This window comes from Diaphorina citri, unplaced genomic scaffold, assembly GCF_000475195.1.
Source record: "Diaphorina citri unplaced genomic scaffold, Diaci psyllid genome assembly version 1.1 scaffold848, whole genome shotgun sequence".
In the NCBI taxonomy this organism is placed as follows: Eukaryota; Metazoa; Arthropoda; class Insecta; order Hemiptera; family Psyllidae; genus Diaphorina; species Diaphorina citri.
Genome location: NW_007378280.1, coordinates 35494 through 59009, shown reverse-complemented (window position 1 = coordinate 59009; position 23516 = coordinate 35494). Strand labels below are relative to the sequence as shown.

The following is a 23516-nucleotide window of genomic DNA, read 5'->3' as shown; positions in this document are numbered from 1 at the left end:
AATTGCAGATGGTAAGAATTTCCTCCAGTAGATTGCATCGCAACAAAAAACATTGCGAAATCTCATTCACGTACCCAGAGTTGAATAAATTTTACAGCCTCTCACTATAATTGCCAATATCAAACACATAACTTGTTGGTAGGTTTATTTGCAATCGATGCCATGTGACGCTAATATCAATCCTTTGATACCGAGGGAATTGCTTCATAGTCTATTTAAAAACACGCAGACGACCTTTGACATCCCACGGACGTAGATCAATGGAAGTGTGGTCTGTGAGGCAAGATATCGATAGTTACATGAGTGGAACCACCAGGACAAATGGGAGGCTGGAGGTTAAATACATGCTTTAAATGCAGAAACGAGATTTATGAGAAGTATGGGGGTTTATAGGACATGCATACCTTAAATACGAGTACCCACATTGTGGGGATGTTTCCTGGTACGTATAGTTATTGGTACCAGGAATGAGTTTTTTAAAATATTGGCGTCAGGTTAAATGCTGCTTGAAATACAAATATTTCAGATGAAAAAATATCTCTAGTTGCAGTTAGTGCATGCAATTGCAAGATCACCTCAAGAACAAGGACATTAATCATTTGAAATCCGCTTTTCCAACTAAATCATTCTTTGCTGTCCCCATTAGGATTTTCTTCTGTGCCAATAAATTTTGCCCGTAAGTCGTAGATAAGAAGAGCATTATTTTGAATAACGTATTGGTCGTGCATTAACTCGATTGTCTGTGCCATAGCATGGTCGTTTCGTAGTATTACCTTTGAATAGACCTTTGTCTATGTGGATTAAATGGATAGAGGATAGAATTGAATAGAAAGAGGAAAGGAGAAAGAAAAATATACATAGATGAGAATAGCATTCAATAGACCTTTAGACCATCACATCCCTTATGTATTAACAGAAGAGAACCATGAAAATCACCTTCAACATCTTTGATCGCCAAAGCACTAGCTCACCCCCATCCGTGGCACAAGCTCTGCTTATACGGATGGGTATACCATTTATAAAAATTCAGTATGTTCTAAGTGTTATATTGAAAAATAATAAATGTTAACTTAATAAATTAAAAAAAGCACAAGTGTTATCGTCACTGTATATTGTATAAGATGACAGGGTATGATTTCATATGACAGATGTCACATTCATGTGATCAGTCAATGTCACCCACCTTTATACCGCTGTGAGCAAAGTTAATTTCCCCCATTATGTACATGTGCATACCTAAGTAATATAAGTATTAACAAAAACTTATTTATCGCTTTCATAAACTGATCTTGTTCTTGAAAAAGTTAATGTTTTTATGACTGCACCAGCTTGCATGTTTGCTTCTACACATTTCTGCTTGTACATATATTTATAGCGTGTACATACAAATAACTGTTGACACATTTGTCAATCACGACGTCCAAGAGATTATATTTTTATTTATTTTTCAAACCACCCAGCACTAACTTGAGATTATTTCTACGACACTTATTGGCGACGAGATATAGATTTGAGATCTTGTGTACAAAAACTTTCAAATGTTTTTAGAACTACGTTTATCTCTAACAATAGAGTTAGAGACACCTCTTACTATGACACTACATTTCTACGACACTTATTGGCGACGAGATATAGATTTGAGATCTTGTGTACAAAAACTTTCAAATGTTTTTAAAACTACGTTTATCTCCAACAATAGAGTTAGAGACACCACTTACTATGACACTAGTCATTCCGATGATAAATGTCGACACTAGAGGATATATTGACTCATTTGCTGCCAGGTGTTCGAGCTAGACATCTCAACCTGTTTGGAATCAAAGGTAAATATGACTTGCAGACAACTATTCTTCAAAGTTCAATTATAAATCCCAATGTACACAGGTCTCAAATCTATATCCTTTAGAAAGTTGTGAGTGTTCTGACTAAGTACACATTATCATAGGAGTACTGTATATGGCATGAGAGTTGATCGTAGTTAACCTTTTCATCAAGAACAAATATTACAATAACGAGTGCTTTTGCTGCAAACTAATAGTTAGATTCGCACGTTTTTGAAAAATATTTCTTCTAACAACACCAAGTGTATAATAGAGGTAATATGTAGTTAGTTTTATAATAAAGGCTTTTATTTATATGGATACCCATTGATATTTTTGCTTGTGTGTTCGCACGTATGGGTCAAATATTTGCTGCACTCTTACTTAGCCGATTGATTTTCAATGATACTTGTTGGTTTATTTTGAATGACAATACGATATTATATTAAACATTTGGATGCTTGGGTAATAAAAACGTGTATTTGTAAAAAAGAAATTGAGCCAGCCTAGTTAGCTTGAAAGCTAGCGCGTCTACTTTGTAAGCGCTAGTCCTCGTCCTCGGAGCACCATGGTACAATTCATAGTACGGCGCTATGATTGGCATATTTGTCATAACGTGGCGTACCAATATTGAAGCTCACAAAGTCTTGATTAAAACCTGGCAATCAGGTTCCGGTTTGACCTTACCTTACATGTCCACACTCCGATGGTCCACATTTCTTGCATTCAAGTCTCCATCTCTGCCTACATCAGTCATGTAGACCAGCGAGTCTCAACCGGGGTACACTTACCTACCCCTTGGGTGCCCGGGTTTAATCTCACGAACACCCAACTACCATCATAATGAGTACCGGGTACCCATACCTAGGTTGGTGTGTACTGGAACTAGTTCCAAACGCACCCATTACCTTTTGAAAAAGTTCAGTACATTGAGGTCAAAATTCAGTACTTTTTTGTACTGTTCTGCACTGATAAGCCGCCCAAATTCAAAATTTTGTTATTCGTTTTTTGGCCATTACACTTTTTTTTTCGAGTACCCCCTTAGGGTCTCGCGTACCCACGGTTGAGAATCGCTGATGTAGAGTATGAAAGATAATTGTGTTGTTGTGTTAGTTGGGGCATTGTTATTATCTTTTTTCTGATTTCTAATCTTGTTCGAGTGAGCTTTGACTCGGTGCGGTTTGAATGCGACCGGAATCTCGAATCCATTAAGCGTCATTTGTAGTTTAATATCATGCTAAATTCCGTTCATACATTATAAGTTGTATTCAAACCACGATAGCATAGGTGAACCAAGAGGTCAAGCCCCCCGAAGAGTTCCGGCCTCTGTAGTAATAAGAGGAATTGAAGTTGAAGATCTAAATGCAGAAATTATTATTAAAAACAAAGGGAATTGAAGTTGAAGATCTAAATGCAGAAATTATTAAAAACAAAGGGTATTGAAGTTGAAGAACTAAATGCAGACATTGTCGGTAAATGACTGAGTACCGTGCGCAGAGGAATGTTGTTTCCTTGTTAAGAGACTTGCATGGAAGTTCCATCAGCATGGAATAACATTGCACAGGAGCATAGGAGGAAATATAGGAAAAGTATCTGGAAAATAGAAGAGTATAGGAGGAAACGAAGGAAAACTATCTGGAAGATCGCGTCATGGCGATAAGATAAGATTCGTATAAGCATAACCCATCCTTTAGGGCTGTTTGCGAGTGTTTGTCCCTGCAAATAAGCGTCTGAGTGGGTGTTTTCATGAATGGAGTTAAGCTTCTATGTATCTCCGGGCCTTGATGAAACCTAGAAGCACCCTCACTAGTATATTTCAACGTTATTGTTTTTGAAAGTCTCTCTCAATCCCTAATTTCGATTTTGAACTCAGCAACTTAGTATCGGTTTTTCTTCCTGTGAACTCATGTATTTGGTATTTAATCTCTATTCTAGATTAGACATACACTGATAAGTTCGACCTCTCGCTATAATTAATCTTCCCAAATATCTTGTCTGTAAACGGCATTAAATTAACTTCATCACCAGGTCAAACTAGTCATTAAAATTTTAATACACTCGAATACTGGGTGCGCCGAACAACTTATCAAAGTTGATTGATACCCAATTAACAAAGCTATAATTATACTTATACACAAACGTATATCTATACTTATACTAGCTCAGACATACGTATTATTACGTGCAAGTACTATTAAGTTCTTGAGATTAATAATCATCGAAGGCATAGATCCGCCTCGCCTAAGGCTAAGGGGTGTGCTTTTGGGGCAATATTTTATGAGTAGCTCGTATCAGAAATATGAATGATGTCATTTATCGTCTAAACTCTAAAGCCTAAAATGATTTGGAGTTTCTAAATATATCTAAATTATTGTGGAACGCCTCTAGAGCCCAGAAACTGCTCAAAAGTATACGAATTTGAACTCAGCTTTCGTTTTATTACTCACATAGGTACATGTGAAGCTCTAAATATCACGGTTTTTGCATTATCATCTGAATATTCTTTACTAACAAGCAGGCAACCTGCAGACATTCGAACTTCTAAATATTTTCTTTTTTTTGGGGGGGGGGGGTTTCGACCACTAATTTTTTTTCCCTTAAGTTTGTCTGTTCCATTCTACTAACTCTAACGTTTTGTCCGATTGATGAAACTCATCCCTTCAGTGTGACTAAGAATATTTGGGTTACCTGGGTTTGTTTACATAGTTTCCATAATGAAATACCTACGCTTATTGTTCCCAGGTGTTAGACTTAGAGGAGGAATTCGCGGAGTACAAGGCAAGCATGCAGGAGACATTAAGGCAGAAAGATGATGTCATACGAGAGCTCAATCAAGCGTTAAGACAATTGGGTGAGTTTCGTAGTTTGTAGTATTGAAACTTAAACCAGCGTCAATAGCATGTCGAATACATCAGTTCCCAATGCATCACCGAAGTTAAGCAACGTTGCTAGCTCGTATCAGAAATATGAATGATGTCATTTATCGTCTAAACTCTAAAGCCTAAAATGATTTGGAGTTTCTAAATATATCTAAATTGTTGTGGAACGCCTCTAGAGCCCAGAAACTGCTCAAAAGTATACGAATTTTAACTCAGCTTTCGTTTTACTACTCACATACATGTGAAGCTCTAAATATCACGGTTTTTGCATTATCATCTGAATATTCTTTACTAACAAGCAGGCAACCTGCAGACATTCGAACTTCTAAATAATGGCACGAAACTTGAAGAATTTGCGACCTTGGTATTTGGTCGCGAAAATCTTTGGTGATTATTCGAATACCGAAGTACACACAAAAAAAATCTTGCCAATTTGAACACCTACGGACAACCAAAGAACCAAGTATTTGGTCGCGAAAATCTTTGGTGATTATTCGAATACCGAAGTACACACAAAAAATCTTGCCAATTTGAACACCTACGGACAACCAAGAACCAAATAAAATTGTAGTGTGCTCAAAATGTGATTTTTGTTGAGTAGTTTTCCGTAATGTTTAAATCACCTGTGTTTAGTCTGTAAAGTAGTCGGTGGGTGAGTGGTCAATGATCTTCAAAGTAATGATATCGGCAAACAGTATTGAAAGATTGTTTTTTTGCACTCTTCCCTTTAAGCATAATGAATTAGATACTCTTTTCTAGAAGTATAAATTTACCCATATCCATTTCCTTTCCAAATCCTTCTCATACTTATTTTTCTACACCTTTTTCCCAATTTTGTCGTTGGCATTTCTTTCTTTTATTCTTCCTCTCCATACCCTTCTATCCATGATTGTTTGTCCGTCTTTTCTCTCTCAGGATTTTTTCTCCATTTTCTCTTCTGTATAACCAGTTCTAGGTTGTGAAAATCAAAAGGAAAATTCACTTGAAAAAAATATCAACATTGCGTTATTATACGTAGATACTGACAATAAGCCATTTCTTTCTAAAAGTTCACTTTAACATTGCCAGTGATCCAGTCCATAATCGTGTCGACAACCACCTCGGTTAAATTATAATAAATCAAAATTTCAACAATGATTTATTTGTCTCGACACAGTTGAAAATACATGTATATTTTGTATTGCGTAGAATCGAATCATAAAGTTTTGGATCAAGTTTACGATATACGATTTTTATAAGAACAGCGTGGGTATTAGGTGGTAATTATTTCGAGACCATGACCTATTAAAGTATCTGTGATCTTGTAAGATGTTTACTATCGCTGCTATAATGATGGTTATCTTTCGCAGGTGTTATAAGAAGAGTTCTTTCCTTAGAATCACCATCAGCCGAAACCCCCAAGTCTTTCCCTCCAGAAACGCCCGTCAAGTCAGCCAATAAAATGCCTTCTCAGCCCCATAACGTCTCCACCAATGAAATGTCTTCTCAGCCCCGGGATGTTTCAACCAATGAAACGTCTTCTCCGCCCACCGATGCAGCGATGCAATCTGATTGGTCGCCCGTGGCCCCTCCCACCTTAGCTCCTCCTACTAAACAGTATGCGGATTCTAGTGTTCAGACGTCAGCCAGTGAGATAGTGAAAGCTCTGGATAGCGCGGTACAAACGGAAATGTTCCTGGATGAGATAGACTCTCTGGCTTCCAAGCTGGATCCAGAGCGGGTGTCCCACTATGAGAGAAGTCCTCTCAGAGTCCAGGAACTCTGAACTTGAAAAGCTTTGCCTTTGATATTAGCTTGGATAGCCTGACTTCCAGTACAAATAGTAAGACTAGAAATGAACTGAAAACCAATAACACTATGGAGACATGTGTGAATAATAACAATAATGATCTGAAAATGAACACGGATGATCATGATGCGGAGGATCAGTTCAAAACAATGACCATACATAAAGCAATAGAAGATGAACATAATGTCATGGAAACCATGATACTGGATAAGAATGGAGATGATTTGACAAGTCGACATAATGGTGTGAGAGAAGCAAGTGAAAATCGTAGAACAGATGCTTTTGGATGTGAGGAGGATAGTTTAAATACAGCTGATGAGGAAATGTGTGTTGTAAAGCAGAAAGAACTTACCAGCACAGAACCTCAGTCTAATGTACAGAAAACAGACGAGATACCACGTTTAGCAACTTCAGAACAAACAGTGGATGAAGATATCGAATCCACCAGTGTTAATGTTGACGGAATAATAACCGTCATTAAAAAATCTCCTCCTGATGATAACAAAGAGGATATTAAGCAATGGCTAAACGGGGTGAAAAACAATTCTACAAAGTGGACACGCGAAACATTGGAAGACTGTCTAAAACAACCTCATCCTCTGTGGAAACTGGCAACATTGGAAGCTTTCCTAAACGAACGAGAGGAACTTTTGAAGAAATGTTTCTACTTGGAGACCTACATGGACAAGTATGAAACTGTGAAAGCTGAGAAGGAGGATGCAGAAGAGCGATGTAAAGATTTGACGCACTGTTTGGAACAGATGAAAGTAGAGTTTGAAAGACTGGAAGATTATTGGACAGGCAAGATGGACGATGAAAGAAAACTGTTTGAGCAGGTAAACACTTCCTCGAACCCGCTCGATCCCGGGGAGCATTGCAATAAACTCATGCTTATCTTTCATAAACTGATCTTGTTTTTGAAAAAGTTAATGTTCTAGAGTTTGAAAGACTGGAAGATTATTGGACAGGCAAGATGGACGATGAAAGAAAACTGTTTGAGCAGGTAAACACTTCCTCGAACCCACTCGATCCCGGGGAGCATTGCAATAAACTCATGCTTATCTTTCATAAACTGATCTTGTTCTTGAAAAAGTTAATGTTTTTATGACTGCACCAGCTTGCATGTTTGCTTCTACACATTTCTGCTTGTACATATATTTATAGCGTGTACATACAAATAACTGTTGACACATTTGTCAATCACGACGTCCAAGAGATTATATTTATTTATTTTTCAAACCACCCAGCACTAACTTGAGATTATTTCTACGACACTTATTGGCGACGAGATATAGATTTGAGATCTTGTGTACAAAAACTTTCAAATGTTTTTAAAACTACGTTTATCTCTAACAATAGAGTTAGAGACACCACTTACTATGACACTACTCATTCCGATGATAAATGTCGACACTAGAGGATATATTGACTCATTTGCTGCCAGGTGTTCGAGCTAGACATCTCAACCTGTTTGGAATCAAAGGTAAATATGACTTGCAGACAACTATTCTTCCAAGTTCAATTATAAATCCCAATGTACACAGGTCTCAAATCTATATCCTTTAGAAAGTTGTGAGTGTTCTGACTAAGTACACATTATCATAGGAGTACGATGATGTCATACGAGAGCTCAATCAAGCGTTAAGACAATTGGGTGAGTTTCGTAGTTTGTAGTATTGAAACTTAAACCAGCGTCAATGGCATGTCGAATACACCAGTTCCCAATGCATCACTGAAGTTAAGCAACGTTGCGCGTGGTTGGCATCTGGATGGATGACCATCTGGACAATCTCATGTTCTCGTCCTGCTGGGTGAGGTTAAAGTGACGAGGCGGGTAGCTTGTCGCCTAATGGCTTGCCAAACTTAACCTCGTCACTGATAATTTGATAGAGGAAACTGTAACTGCAGGGGTCCCGAAAGCGAAGAGAGAAGGAAGACAGGATAGAATCTTATCTGTAAAGGATAAAATCCGTCTCGGGTGGGAATTGATCCCGCGAGCTACCCTCCAAGCAAACTACGCTGACTAAACCTTGAACTTGAATTCAAAATAGGTATATAATATTATATATTCCTTTGCCCATTTCAGAAAACTCTACCCACGTCACTTCGTCGCCCATAGCAAAACCAGAAGTACCTCACATTTCAGTTGAACCACTCGAGTCTTGCCCACCAATCAAAGAATCACCATCAGCCGAAACCCCCAAGTCTTTCCCTCCAGAAACGCCCGTCAAGTCAGCCAATAAAATGCCTTCTCAGCCCTATAACATCTCCACAAATGAAATGCCTTCTCAGCCCCGGGATGTTTCAACCAATGAAACGTCTTCTCCGCCCACCGATGCAGCGATGCAATCTGATTGGTCGCCCGTGGCCCCTCCCACCTTAGCTCCTACTAAACAGTATGCTGATTCTAGTGTTCAGACGTCAGCCAGTGAGATAGTGAAAGCTCTGGATAGCGCGGTCCAAACGGAAATGTTCCTGGATGAGATAGACTCCCTGGCTTCCAAGCTGGATCCGGAGCGGGTGTCCCACTATGAGAGAAAATGTTCCTGGATGAGATAGACTCTCTGGCTTCCAAGCTGGATCCAGAGCGGGTGTCCCACTATGAGAGAATGGTGAGTTCAACCTCTTTGCAAACCGGAGGTTTCGGGTTCGATTCCCAGGAGTGTCGATTTTTTTTTTTTTTTTTACTCTGTACTTGGAATGCGGGCTGCGCTCAGCCTCGTGAGGGCAATGCGGTAGTTTCTTAACCTGGAGGTCCCGGGTTCGATTCCCGGGAGTGTCGGAAGTTTTTTCAACTCTGTGTTTGAAATACGGGCTACACCCAGCCTTGTGAGAACGGCGACCATGGACCATTGACCCTCGCCGAGATCATCAACCGTTGTAGAAAAAATTCACCTCGAATTCTTGATTTCCTGCGAGGGTCGGTACTATGGTCAAGGCCCCGTTCAGGACGCTTCTATTCATTAGCATATGGTTTGTTTATTTTCTCTTGGGTCGGTACTAGGCTATTCTCGATTTTCGGTTCTCCATTGTGATCGCCTACTAAGTAGCAAGATCTGTTCAAACAAAGTAATTCTTTTTAAATGTTCTCAATACAATATGAACTTTGGGTTTGATTTCAGCTCAACGGGCAGACAACTAGTCCTAACAGTGTAAACGAAACTCCAAAACTTCACAAGAAAATGAGGAGACACAAGAAAAACCACCAGAGAGCTTCTAATCAGACAAACAACCATGTGGTAAGCTCAAAAATATCATGCCAGAGGTCCCGGGTTCGATTCCCGGTGGAGTCGAATTTTTTTCGGCTTTGCGCTTGGATTTCCGGGTCCACTCAGCCTCGTGAGGATAATTGGATAGCTAGTTTAATCAAGTAGCGACCAGTGGCAGCATCACCAGTGCGAGAGGAAGCGCACTACTTTCCCAAAAAAAAAAGTTTTCCTCGTTGGCCCCTTATTAATTAGGTACATTGAAATGGGGGTCTTTTCTCACGATATTCCTGTGTGCGGAGTCCAGTATGTGGGACTATTGCCCTTAGGACTCGGCCCCTTATTCTGTATCTAACATATCTTTTTATTTCCGCCCAGAACGAGTCTCGAACCACGGACCTCAGCGTAGGAAGCGAGGAAGACAGTCTGCAGCTGGAACTTCGGCTTCATCGGCAGAACGTGAGTCGGCTGGCTGCTTCGGATCTGCTAGTGAAAGACCTCTACGTACGTAACTGTATGAATATGGCCCGCATTCATAATCTGGAGCGGGAACTACTGGTCGAACGAAGCAAGACGGCAGCGTTGAGTTGTACTTTTTTTTCAAAGTGACAGAAAGAAGAAAAATGAGATTTCATGAACGTGGTTGAAACACAGCAGGAGAGTAAGCGAGAGAGAGGGAGGGACATAAAGCATACAAACTTTTCATCATGTAAGAGAGAAAAATCGTAATAATAAATAACAAAATGTATTACAACTGCTCGGGTGTACCTTAAACTTCACCGTCTAAATTCAGCTGTGATGATGAATGCCGGTTATTATGATGTATGAGTTTGAGGGAACATGGTGAAGGCCAGAATGGGTATGCTATAGCACAGACCCAAGGAACCGTGGAATGGGTATGCCATATCACAGACCCAAAGAACTGCAGGGTGGGTATATCTATGCTTATTGGAGGGGCCCAGAAAATAGTGGGAAAAAAATAAACATAGAATATGTTCCTACATTCAAAGAAACAGAATCAATAAAAAAAAAAAAGTACATACAGGTTGGAAATTTGGAAAAGCAAATTGGTCCATGTAGCTAGAGAAGTGGACAAACTTCTACTAAACACTGAGTAAACAGTAAAACTAGAGAAAAGCTTCCCATTGTTGGAGCTACTAAACAGTGAAACTAAAATCATGGAATGGATTGGAACACATCACATGCCTTCAGGCACACCCCATTTGTCAAGGTTTTTCTTGCCCTTGGGATCAATTTAATTTGAATAAACCATTTACAGATGAAAAATTGTACTGAAAAAAATAAGTAGAAATTCGGAATGTAGTGATTTAAGGCGATTGAAAAATCTAAATCATGGACAACTTAGAGTCAACATAATATATTTAGGAGTAAAAACTGGGAGTTAAACATTTATCCGACAGTATAACAGCACTCTATTTATGTTTACTTCACCTAACCTCAGTAGCATTCTAAATTCTAACCTGTAACAATGTAACATATCAGTTGTACATAACATTGTATCCTATTTATTAATTTTAGAGATTATTTATATGTACTTAATTCATCACCGAATGGAAACTTTGTGTATTTTTAGTAATTTTCACGTGTTGTGACTTGTGACACTTTTGTTTTCGGGACATGGTGACTTTTGTTGTGATTTTACCTTGTGCCTTATTTCGTATATTTTATGTTCTGATTGTTCCTGTTGGCCAGTTCCTGAAAGGGGTGATGTAGTTTACAAGTTATGTGTAAATACAATTTTTTCGTAAATTATACAAGAATTAGAGTAAAACTTACTGCAGTAGCTTGTAAAGTACACATTCATCCACATTGGGATTAGGTCCCTTTACCTTGTGCCTTATTTCGTATATTTTATGTTCTGATTGTTCCTGTTGGCCAGTTCCTGAAAGGGGTGATGTAGTTTACAAGTTATATGTGAATACAATTTTTTCGTGAGTTATACAAGAATTATAAGTAAAACTTACTGCAGTAGCTTGTAAAGTACACATTCATCCACTTTAGAATTAGGTCCTATTCTTCTATATAAATATAATTTATTTTTTCCCTATTTTGTGGGTATCGTAGGGTACCCACCTAACAGTCCTACTACAATATAAAGAAGTTATTACAAAACATACAGACAAGTAATACCTCTATACCTACGTAATACCAATGTAGGTACAGCTGTTGTTCATGATATTGCAAATTTTCATTATATTATGTATCACAATATTTTTTTTAATATTAGGTATGTATCTACTTATACACATGCTAAGCAGGGAATTCTTTACTCTCATTACAAACTTTTCACGCTGCTGCTTTTTTCACAACTTATACTCCAATGCTGCATAGTAACAGTTTTCCTTTGTACCACTAAGTTAATATTAAAAAATCCACACTAGGGTCTCGAGTCTGTGCTTGAAATTGGAAATGTTTTGCCTTGAAGTTGATTGTGATTGCATTTTGTACACTTTGTGTGTTTAATTCGAAATTTTTGTTCGATTCTTTTGTTTTCTTACACTTTTTGTTTGTGTGTGAAAAGTGTGTCTTTTCTCACCTAGCCATAGTATTTATTTATTTTACGCTAAGACTTGCCCCTAGATGGGATACCTTCTCATCTTTTCGATGCTTTATCATAAATCAAGCGAAAAGAAGGAAGAAAAATTATTTCATATTGTTAACTATTTTTTCCATTCATCTACATACTTTACAAATCTAACAAAATTTTGGGAAAGAAATGTTTTGTTCTGTTCCTTAGGAATTTAGGAATTCTCACTTAAAAAGATGGGAAAAGTTCCTGAATTTGATCTTTTTTTGAAACGGTTTTTGAAGAACTTTACAATTCTTGTGATGCTTGGTGCTGATATTAATGCCTATTATTCCTAATTCATAGGTCTCATCATCATTTTATTACAAGTACCTACCTATTTTACAAAAATGTTGTAAGACCGAAATTCACTAAAATGGCAACTTTTTACTCCGAGAATGATTACGGTTGTGCAAAGTTTTTTTTATCTCAAAATACAGTAAAGATACATATTTATTGATATTTCTTATTGTTGTTTCGATTCCTTCCTTTTTTACCTACTTTGGAAACAAATGTACATATCTGCCTTCCTTGGGATACCATTCAAGTCACGCACTCTGGTGGTAAGGAGAAAAACTTGATGGGGCATACTTCCCATTCAAAGTACTGATGACTTTAGGAAGGCCGGAGAAGTTGAGGGTGAAATTTTTCCAGTTTAAAAGCCTTTCGATAAATAAGTATTAGTAGTGCCTTTTTTTCGCTCAAATAAAACTAAAAATTCTCTTTACCTCAGTCGTAGGCTACTACTATTTTTGTGGTCAAAGTCTCCAACAAGCTTGAGGATAAAATTCCATATTTCGGCTGCGATTGAACCTACGCCCTCCTGATCACCAGGCAATCTAAAATGGGCTACAGCGGCTTGAGTAAACTAATCATAATTTAATTAGCAACCCATTTTATTCACGTTATGAGTTTCTACTGTATAGCAGGGGTGCTCAACTTGAATTTTCAATACAGTCTTGCGATCGACTTACCTAACTCTGAGAGACTTGATTCTAAATTTGGTCCACAAGTTTGGAGTAATCGGGTGTGTAAGATGATATTGTCAGGTTCAAACACTGCTGCTGGGTGTGCTGGTCGCGATCGATTTGAAATCAATCCGCGATCGACCGGTTGGGCAGCCCTGCTCTAAAGTTTCTCCTGCGTCTATTTCAATTTTTCAATTAACTCCCATTGGAAGGAAAATGAAAACGAGGTATCTTCTTCCTAATGATAAATGAAAATGGATGAGTGTTTTTATAGCAGGAGACACCGCAAATATTTACACAGTATTCTCGAGCAGATAAATATTTACCCAGGTAGCTACCCTAATTTAATAAAAAAATAAACGTTCCAAGGTACCTAGGTATAGGTAGGGTGTGTAGATAATTTGATACATAGGTATACCTGCCTCTCCTTTTATGAACAAGTGTGTGTGGGTTTTCGTAGGTTTTTCGTAAACAAATGGGTTCTGCGTTTAATGCTCTGAGAAAGTCTAAAAACAAGTGAAATTAAAAAAGGGAAAAATGCTGATCAAGTATAAACATACCAAATTTTTTTACGTATATCCTCGTGTTATAGCCCAGGCAGATACATAGTGTACCAATTAAAGCCCAGAAAAACCCCCGGCTCAAAGTATTTTTGACCCCTACACCAAAAAAAAAAAAAAAAAAGATAGGTATCAAGTTTAAACAAACCAAACAGGGATATCAAAAGTATCAAGTTAAAAGGACTTTTTTTTTACTCAAGGGATCCCAAAACGGACATTTCCAGCGGAATTTGATTGTTCACATTTGACCTTTTTTTTTTACAAAAGTATCTCGTTACCTTGTATCGGTTTCTCGATTACACCAGTGTAATAAAAAGAACACACATACACGAGTACCTATATCGGTCATTTTGTTCAAAGTCTTGTTATTGGAAAGGAGAAAATGATTTCCGTCTGTACCGAACTCGAACGTATAAAACTTATGAGAGAGGAGGGAGTCATAAATTTTACTTCCCGGATAAAAACTATCATCGAATGAAAAGAGGTAAGGGTGCAGTTGCACAGGATCTAAAAAAGAGCTCAGGCTACAGCTGCACTGGAGCTGATGCCTGATCCTTAACGTCATACGACGACGCGACGTAGTGCGATTGAATGAAAAAAAAAATCGGGACCTAGGTATAGGTAGGGTGTGTAGATAATTTGATACATAGGTATACCTGCCTCTCCTTTTATGAACAAGTGTGTGTGGGTTTTCGTAACAAAATGGGTTCTGCCGTTTATGCTCTGAGAAAGTCTAAAACAAGTGAAATTAAAAAGGGAAAAATGCTGATCAATATAAACATACAATGTTTTTGGCACTATGCAATATGCATTCTGTCGTAAATATTGTTACCCTACTCCTTCCGCTCATGAAAACATAATTAGGTCAGTTTTAGTTTATGAATCAGTAATTTATAATTTACGATATTAATCAGGGGTAAATACCTAGATATTTTGCTACCTTTGACTGTAAATTACGACTTTATTATGTATCTACTTTAAAGTTTGAAATTTACTTAATAAGTAGGTAGGTAGGTACAATGTTTCAATTAAACACACTCAAAATTTAGACCTTACCCAACACACGTAAATCTACATATGTAAATCTTGTAATACATATGTAAATGTATCTCCTTTTTTTAAGGAGCCCAAATTCATCCAACGGGATCTTTTTCATCTAAACTTTTAAGAAAGCTAAAGTTCAATGTTGAAACTTTGAACAAGTGGACCCCTAGAGAATTCAAAGGAGAAAGTGTAGTACGTGATGATTTGAAAATGTAATCCCAGACCTTCAATTTGATTTCTTCTTTGTCTCCTTCCCTCCTCATCCTCTTCTTCTTCTTCTTCTTCTTCTTCTTCTTCTTCTTCTTCTTCTTCTTCTCTTATTTCAATATTCAAAGATTAGGTGTGGGATTTACATTTAGATACATTTTCGTGTGATCTCTTTCCGTTTTCTGTTCCTTGCTTTTCTGCTATTCTCTAAATTTGTTCCATTTTACCCTCCGTTTTCCCAGGGGTTTTTGAGCGCTTCAATTGCTTTGATTTGTTTTTTCTTTCGAACATTTCTAAACTTTTTTTTCTCTCTCTCCTTTTGCCCACAAGATTTCAATAAGGCTATTATGGTCTGTTATCTGAGCATCTGAGCTAATGTTTCAAAATGTTTCGCCGAAGATATGATGAGTAGGTAAGAATACGTATTGTGTAGGTGTATCTTCCTATGTGCAATTTTTTTAGGGGGGATATACAGGTTTCATGTGATCAAAAGGAAACTGAGAACTAGGCCTACAATCACACAAATAAAAATAAATTGGTACTTACATCATAAATAATAATAATAAAAAATTTAATACTTAATATGTGTACAGTTTCCGAAATTTATGGCCAGATCGGTGTATGACTCATAAATAAAATTCCATAGATAATCCATTTTTATGACACACCTCGTGAAAGCTATACAGACTCTCCAGAACACTAGAGATATTATTAATGTTATTATGACTGTTGAGCTGTGTACTAAATACAAGGTACCTCTGTATGTTTTTGAGTGTAGATTCAGTAGAACGTTAAGTGCAGAATATTGTACACAATAATGAATGGGTAATGCTTTGTAAAACTTTTGAAAAAAAGTGGTGATCAAAATCTAACTACAATACGAGTAGTGTCTTGTTGTCATGCCCCATTATTCAGTTTTATTGCATTATAAATAGTTTTCCCTGTAATTGAAATAGGGAAGTTGTACTCGGAAAACTCTCTGTGTCATGGAGAGGACTGCCAAGACAAAACCTTTTTTTTTAATTTCAAATTAAAATTAAAACTATTTATAATAAAAGTAAGGAAGTAAATGATATAAATCGAGTTGAAATTCAGCATGTTTTTTGGACAATAATACAAAAAGAAGATAATAATTATCAAGTCTACATTTTCCCCCATTTTTTAGTTAATTTCCTGGCAGTTTGCACCGCGCACCTGTTCATTTTCCCGTGAGTTATTTTGTCTTCCAAGTTATTGTCTTCATAAATTTCTACCTCGGTGATTTACACGAGTTAAAACTTTGTTATACCCACTCGGTGAAGCTGTGAAAAATGCAGTGAGCACCTCGCGATTTGCAGTGAACATCTCTCCTACTTTAGTACAGATTTTTTGTCCCATTAAACTGATTTATGGCCCCCAGGCTATTAACTTCAAGTGAGGGGAAACATTATAATTACTTGCTTATAAATTTATTGCTAATTTCAGCGTGAAAATTGCATAATGAGAAAAAAAACTGCAAGACCATTCCGAACCACAAGGGCAAAATAAAAAAACAGTGAAAATGTTAATTCTTTGCGGTAAAGTTTTAAAGTGCCTCGACGAAATGTATGTGTAGGTATTACCTGCAAGGTTATAAGTAATTTGAACTTTATCGTTACTGGTCTTAAATTTATTTGTTATGTCGCCACAGATGGCAACTCACAACTCCCAAGTAGCTACTATTCATGAGGCTGAGTGAGCGCCAAAATTCAAGCACAAAACAAGGAAAATCTTTCGGACCCCATCAGAAGTTGAGCTAAGCAAGCTAAATTACAGTACAGCGGTGACACACGCTCAGACTGCTGTCTGTCGGAAAGTGTGTGGCGAGAAAAGCTTCAGACCTAGGTCTCTCGGCGGTGAAGCTGTGAAAAATGCAGTGAGCACCTCGCGATTTGCAGTGAACATCTCTCCTACTTTAGTACAGATTTTTTGTCCCATTAAAATGATTTATGGCCCCCAGGCTATTAACTTCAAGTGAGGGGAAACATCATAATTACTTGCTTTTAAATTTATTGCTAATTTCAGCGTGAAAATTGCATAATGAGAAAAAACTGCAAGGCCATTCCGAACCACAAGGGCAAAGTAAAAAGCACTGTGAAAATGTTAATTCTTTGCGCTAAAGTTTCAAAGTGTATCGACTAAGTAGTGTACCTATGTGTAGGTATTACCTACAAGCTACAAGGTTACAAGTAATTTTACTTTATCCTCTATAGTCTTAAAATCTTAAATTACTTGTCGCCCACTGATGGTCTTGAAACAGAGTAAGCGCCAAAATTCAAGCACAAAAAAAAAAAAAAACCTTGTAAGTTACCTAATTCAAGTAAGCTACGCTACGGTGCAGTGTTGCATACTGTAAACTAGCACCTCACGCTCAGACCGTGGTCTGTCCGAACGTGTGTGGCGGGAAAATCTTTAGACCTAGTTCTCTCAGACGGTCTGACAGACCTACTTAAGTTTACAGTCGTTATTTTCTCATCGCGTCAATGTCAAGGTCGTCAAGTCACCTGAAAGATGTCAGACTTTTTCTTTCAAGTTTATTATTTTGTAAGTTTTACCAAGTTTCTCCCGTCCCAATATTTTTTTCCCTTTCTTCCCTTCTCTCTCCCTCTCCCTCTCCCTCCCTCTCTTTACTATTCATGAGGCTGAGTGAGCGCCAAAATTCAAGCACAAAACAAGGAAAATCTTTCGGACCCCATCAGAAGTTGAGCTAAGCAAGTACCGTATACAGCGGTGACACACGCTCAGACTGCTGTCTGTCGGAAAGTGTGTGGCGAGAAAAGCTTCAGACCTGGGTCTCTCAGACGGTCTGACAGATCTATTCAAGGTCTCGATACAGTCGTTTCTTTCTCACTGCGTCAACGTCAAGGTCGTCAAGTCACCTGAAAGATGTCAGACTTTTTCTTTCAAGTTTATTATTTTGTAAGTTTTACCAAGTTTCTCCCGTCCCAATATTTTTTCCCTTTCTTCCCTTCTCTCTCCCTCTCCCTCTCCCTCCCTCTCTCTCTCTCTCTCTCTCTCTCTCCCTTCTCTCTCTCTCCCTCCCTCTCTCTCTCTCTCTCTCTCTCTCTCTCTCTCTCTCTCTCTCTCTCTCTCTCTCTCTCTCCTACAGGAGACAGTGTATACCGCAAAATATAAACGTTATCTTCCAAGAACTTTATAATGTACCTGGTACTCCTGTTCTTTTGTTCTCACTGATTAGACAATACTATTGCTACAGCGTTTGTTATTAATGTTATGATGTTTAACAAAAGAATGAGAAAGAAAAGAAAAATAGAGAAACGCGAAAGAAAGAAATTAAATTGTAGCCTTGCTCTTTATAAAAAAAAACCACCTATCTCAAGAGAAAGATTATTAAGTTTGTAATTATGTATCTAGAAGAGAGAAAAAAAATCGTAGCTTGGAATGAACACTATACAAATGTTATGAAATAAAGTGGGAAAAAAAATCGTAGATTGGAATGAACACTATACAAATGTTATGAAATAATAAAATGGATGATAACTAGTTTTCCATTATCTTAACCAGAGAGGCGGTGGTTAGCGCAGGTACGAGGTACCTAGTTTAATTAGTTCAAGGGAAAGCTAATCAAAAGCCACAAGCACCACCACAATAACCACTAGACCACTACCAAGTAGTATACTGTTCCGTTTCTCAATTCACCTACCAATATTTTGACCAAGTTTACGTTAGCAGATAAATCTTTCAGATTAAAAGTTTAATTAGTTCAAGGGAAAGCTAATCAAAAGCCACAAGCACCACCACAATAACCACTAGACCACTACCAAGTAGTATACTGTTCCATTTCTCAATTCACCTACCAATATTTTGACCAAGTTTAAGCAGATAAATCTTTCAGATTAATTACACGATGACCTATGCAATTCAGATCATTTCCCCATTCTAATTCAATTCTGGAATAAGAACTTATCGAACCAAAGTTCTAGAGACATTTGGATTTTCAAAAGAGCTGACTGGGATAAATATCGGAACAACATAAGTTTCGACTGCAAGATAAAGGATATGAGCGATATAGATAAATGTTTGGAATTGTTTAATGAAGATGTTTTGAGTGCGGCTAAGGTTGCTATTCCTGTTCTTAAAACTTCACGGGTCAAACGATTAGTACCTTGGTGGACGAAAAAAACCACCTATCTCAAGAGAAAGATTATTAAGTTTGTAATTATGTATCTAGACGAGAGAAAAAAAAATCGTAGATTGGAATGAACACTATACAAATGTTATGAAATAATAAAATGGATGATAACTAGTTTTCCATTATCTTAACCAGAGAGGCGGTGGTTAGCGGAGGTACGAGGTACCTAGTTTAATTAGTTCAAGGGAAAGCTAATCAAAAGCCACAAGCACCACCACAATAACCACTACCAAGTATACTGTTCCGTTTCTCAATTCACCTACCAATATTTTGACCAAGTTTACGTTAGCAGATAAATCTTTCAGATTAATACCGATGATTTATGATTCATATCTGAAGGTTGTGAGGACACTAGGTATACGAATTTTGTGATATTGCAATCAGATAAACAAAAGTGAAATGTAGCCAACAATGCGAAATGCAATTCTGCAATGGAATATATATGTACATGAGGAGATGGCAAAATATTATTATTTGTACTTACCTATATTTGTAAAATGTGAATTCAGTGCCAGAGATTATTAAAGATATTACTGAACAAACTGTCCACCACAGAATACCCCTTCCAATCCAGGGAAGAAGGTAGGTAGGTAAGTATAGGGAGACATAACGCTTCTGGGGAATCTATGATTTTAACCCAGTTCAATCCAGAATTGAGCTAACTCCAGCTTCGTAAAACGCGGTCCTACGGGTAAGTTGCACGGTATACCTATCCCTTTATCCACAAATGGGAAAGTAAGTTTATAAAGTAAGTATACAGAATTAGGACTGAAAAAGTAAGTTGGATATAAAGTAAGTCCATAGGATAGTACGATAGTACTATTACGTATGCAACATACAAACTTGCCGTGTATCTTTCAGAAAGCCTTTGGAATTATTCAGAAACTTTCGGCCGGGAGTTTCTGCGTTTGCAGTTTTCTGTAAACTATGTTTTGAATAGCTATGGCTTTTCCGTAGGCAAGTTTTTTTTAAGCTTCTCTAAATTACCCTTTTACTCTACGTTCTTTAAGTTTATAACGTTTATATAGTTATGTACTATAGGCTATAGTACCAATAGGGTTCATAAATTTCTCCATGTAGGTATGATCCTGTATGTATCATAGACATTTATAAGCCATAGAATGTTTTTTAGGTAGTTCCCTACCAAAAAATATCTTCTGATGGGAATTTCCAAAGTTCCCAGCATGTGGAATCAAATTTCAAGGTGGGAAAAATCAGCCTCAAACAAATTGAACATTGTAAAAATCCCTGGCTATAAAAAGTCTTCAATTTACCCCCACGAAAAAAAAAAAAAAAAAAAAAAAAAAAAAATAGGGACCTCAAAACGTGTTTTGGCACTAAAAACTGACCATCGAAAATTTGACCCGATTACATTACTTTCCTTCCTATAGGAAGTATAGGATAAGGAAAGTAAAAAATATTTTCAATTAACTGAGTTACCTTTCACTATCCCCTCTTCCTCCTTCCTTCTCGAAAAATAAATATTGAAGGTAAGTAAATCCCGACTGGTGATGATGAGAGATTTCGCAATAAAATTAACGTACAGACCATATTTTCAATGATCTACCCGTAATCTTCCCGAAAAAAATGAACTGACCTAATTCCTCCTGTTCCTCTTCCCGGAAAAAATAAATATTCAAGGTAAATAAACCTCGGATTAATTAAATTTTATGGTAATCTCTTTTTCTTTACACTGCACAAAGTGTCCCACGGTGCATGCTTTTACTCTGTTTACAAGAGCAAGTAGGTATAACCCAATAACCTCTGGTATTAAATTTTATGATTTCTGATGTTAAGTAAGGTGCATAATAATTGCATAGATGAATATGGGATTATTTGCTTTATTTAGGTACTTCGGTTGACTTACAATTTAAAATATTACCGTATTGAATCTTCGGTACAATCACTTTTCATAATGCTCCAATCAATAAAACCTATGGGCTAAGCGGATTACTGATGTCATCGCATGTGAAGAATAATGCAAACTGAAAGATTTTCCTGGGAAGAGCATAAAATACCTCCGTCAGAAATTATCAACTTCGAGATTGAAAACTGCCATGGATTACCCAGTGCTGTGGTTTAAAATTGACTTTTCCGTTTAGACCTGAGTCAAAATTGTGGTCTAAATATAGGTGAGTGGGTATTATATGAAATTTTCAGCCTTTCTCTGAAAGAAACATATTGAAAATTCCTATTAATTTTGTTGCTTTAAATTAGCAAAGGTGTTGTGTTGAAGGACCCTTGCTAAAGGAGTCCAAATCGGTATAGGTATGTCTATGACTTCAGAACTCCCCTTAATAGGTATCATGATTAATATCTGTGTAATCTTCACTTCAACACTTGGAAATTTTAACATACATATTTTATAATAATTATAAGTTATAACCTTCAAAAACAAGGGTCACAGAGTTATGTAGTCACTGTAGTAAACACAATAGATGTGTAGTTTCATATCCGATACTGATACCAATGACAAATCAAAGCTGATTGGTTATTAGAGTTATGAAACCTATTGGAACCCCACACCCTTATCGGAATTCTTGGAGCTTTAAATTAATACATCTTGCCAATTTATTTCCTATCAATCTTGCTCCTCGATTAATGGGAAAGTTTTGAATGGAGATCCATAATGACCTATCTCACGAGAAAATTGGAAGGTAAGTAGTTTTCTATTTTTTTCTAATACCTAATGTTCAAATTTCCTTCGCGAGAATCACCATCAGCCGAAACCCCCAAGTCTTTCCCTCCAGAAACGCCCGTCAAGTCAGCCAATAAAATGCCTTCTCAGCCCCATAACATCTCTACCAATGAAATAATTTTGTGATATTGCAATCAGATAAACAAAAGCGAAATGTAGCCAACAATGCGAAATGCAATTCTGCAATGGAATATATATGTACATACGGAGATGGCAAAATATTATTGTTTGTACTTACCTATATTTGTAAAATGTGAATTCAGTGCCAGAGATTATTAAAGATATTACTGAACAAACTGTCCACCACAGAATACCCCTTCCAATCCAGGGAAGAAGGTAGGTAGGTAAGTATAGGGAGACATAACGCTTCTGGGGAATCTATGATTTTAACCCAGTTCAATCCAGAATTGAGCTAACTCCAGCTTCGTAAAACGCGGTCCTACGGGTAAGTTGCACGGTATACCTATCCCTTTATCCACAAATGGGAAAGTAAGTTTATAAAGTAAGTGAATTCAGTGCCAGAGATTATTAAAGATATTACTGAACAAACTGTCCACCACAGAATACCCCTTCCAATCCAGGGAAGAAGGTAGGTAAGTAAGTATAGGGAGACATAACGCTTCTGAGGAATCTATGATTTTAACCCAGTTCAATCCAGAATTGAAGCCAACTCCAGCTTCGTAAAACGCGGTCTTACGGGTAAGTTGCACGGTATACCTATCCCTTTATCCACCAATGGGAAAGTAAGTTTATAAAGTAAGGACCGACCGACGACACCGAAGCGAATACAATAGTCCGTCCCTTATACCTTTTATTACTATTGTAATAAAGGAAGGACGGACTAAAAAGTAAGTTGGATATAAAGTAAGTCCATAGGATAGTACGATAGTACTATTACGTATGCAACATACAAACTTGCCGTGTATCTTTCAGAAAGCCTTTGGAATTATTCAGAAACTTTCGGCCGGGAGTTTCTGCGTTTGCAGTTTTCTGTAAACTATGTTTTGAATAGCAATGGCTTTTCCGTAGGCAAGTTTTTTTTAAGCTTCTCTAAATTACCCCTTTACTCTACGTTCTTAAAGTCTACAACGTTTATATAGTTATGTACTATAGGCTATAGTACCAATAGGGTTCATAAATTTCTCCACGTAGGTATGATCCTGTATGTATCATAGACATTTATAAGCCATAGAATATTTTTTAGGCAGTTCCCTACCAAAAAATATCTTCTGATGGGAATTTCCAAAGTTCCCAGCATGTGGAATCAAAGTTCAAGGTGGAAAAAATCAGCCTCAAACAAATTGAGCATTGTTAAAATCCCTGACTATAAAAAGTCTTCAATTTACCTCCACAAAAAAAAAGAAAAAAATAGGGACCTCACAACGTGTTTTGGCACTAAAAACTGACCCGATTACATTACTTTCCTTCCTATAGGATAAGGAAAGTAAAAAATCACATTTTCAATTAACTGAGTTACCTTTCACTATCCCCTCTTCCTCCTTCCTTCTCGAAAAATAAATATTGAAGGTAAGTAAATCCTGACTGGTGATGATGAGAGATTTCGCAATAAAATTAACGTACAGACCA

At 37.2% G+C, this 23516-nt stretch overlaps 2 protein-coding genes and 1 long non-coding RNA gene across 3 annotated transcripts in view; 2 read left to right on the top strand and 1 right to left on the bottom strand.

The window, feature by feature from the left end:
• LOC103512532 overlaps positions 1–7426 on the top strand; it is a 36649-nt gene extending 29223 nt beyond the window's left edge. The window contains exons 13-16 of the mRNA XM_026825972.1: positions 4485–4512; positions 4563–4671; positions 6049–6395; positions 6440–7426. Of these exons, the coding sequence (XP_026681773.1) occupies positions 4485–4512; positions 4563–4671; positions 6049–6395; positions 6440–7426 (1471 nt within the window). The remainder of the gene's footprint in view (positions 1–4484; positions 4513–4562; positions 4672–6048; positions 6396–6439) is intronic.
• A 35-nt stretch (positions 7427–7461) lies between these two features.
• On the top strand, positions 7462–10303 carry LOC103512530 (fibronectin-binding protein A-like). Its single transcript, XM_026825971.1, has 6 exons — positions 7462–7491; positions 8094–8142; positions 8575–8972; positions 9044–9100; positions 9611–9727; positions 10073–10303. Exons 1-6 carry the CDS (start codon positions 7462–7464, stop codon positions 10301–10303), a joined length of 882 nt encoding a protein of 293 aa, XP_026681772.1.
• A 458-nt stretch (positions 10304–10761) lies between these two features.
• LOC113468782 lies at positions 10762–11721 on the bottom strand. Its single transcript, XR_003392410.1, has 2 exons — positions 11545–11721; positions 10762–11357 (listed from the first exon to the last, which is right to left on the bottom strand). It is a non-coding gene; the product is annotated as an uncharacterized LOC113468782 (long non-coding RNA).
• Between the last annotated feature and the right edge of the window lie 11795 nt (positions 11722–23516).

Bases quoted from the DNA above. Each gene is read 5' to 3' on its own strand.
- LOC103512530 (XM_026825971.1), top strand. From the start codon at position 7,462: ATGGACGATGAAAGAAAACTGTTTGAGCAG. The intron at 7,492-8,093 runs GTAAACACTTCC...ACATTATCATAG, and splicing joins AAAGAAAACTGTTTGAGCAG to GAGTACGATGATGTCATACG. The intron at 8,973-9,043 runs ATAGACTCCCTG...TTCCTGGATGAG, and splicing joins CGGAAATGTTCCTGGATGAG to ATAGACTCTCTGGCTTCCAA.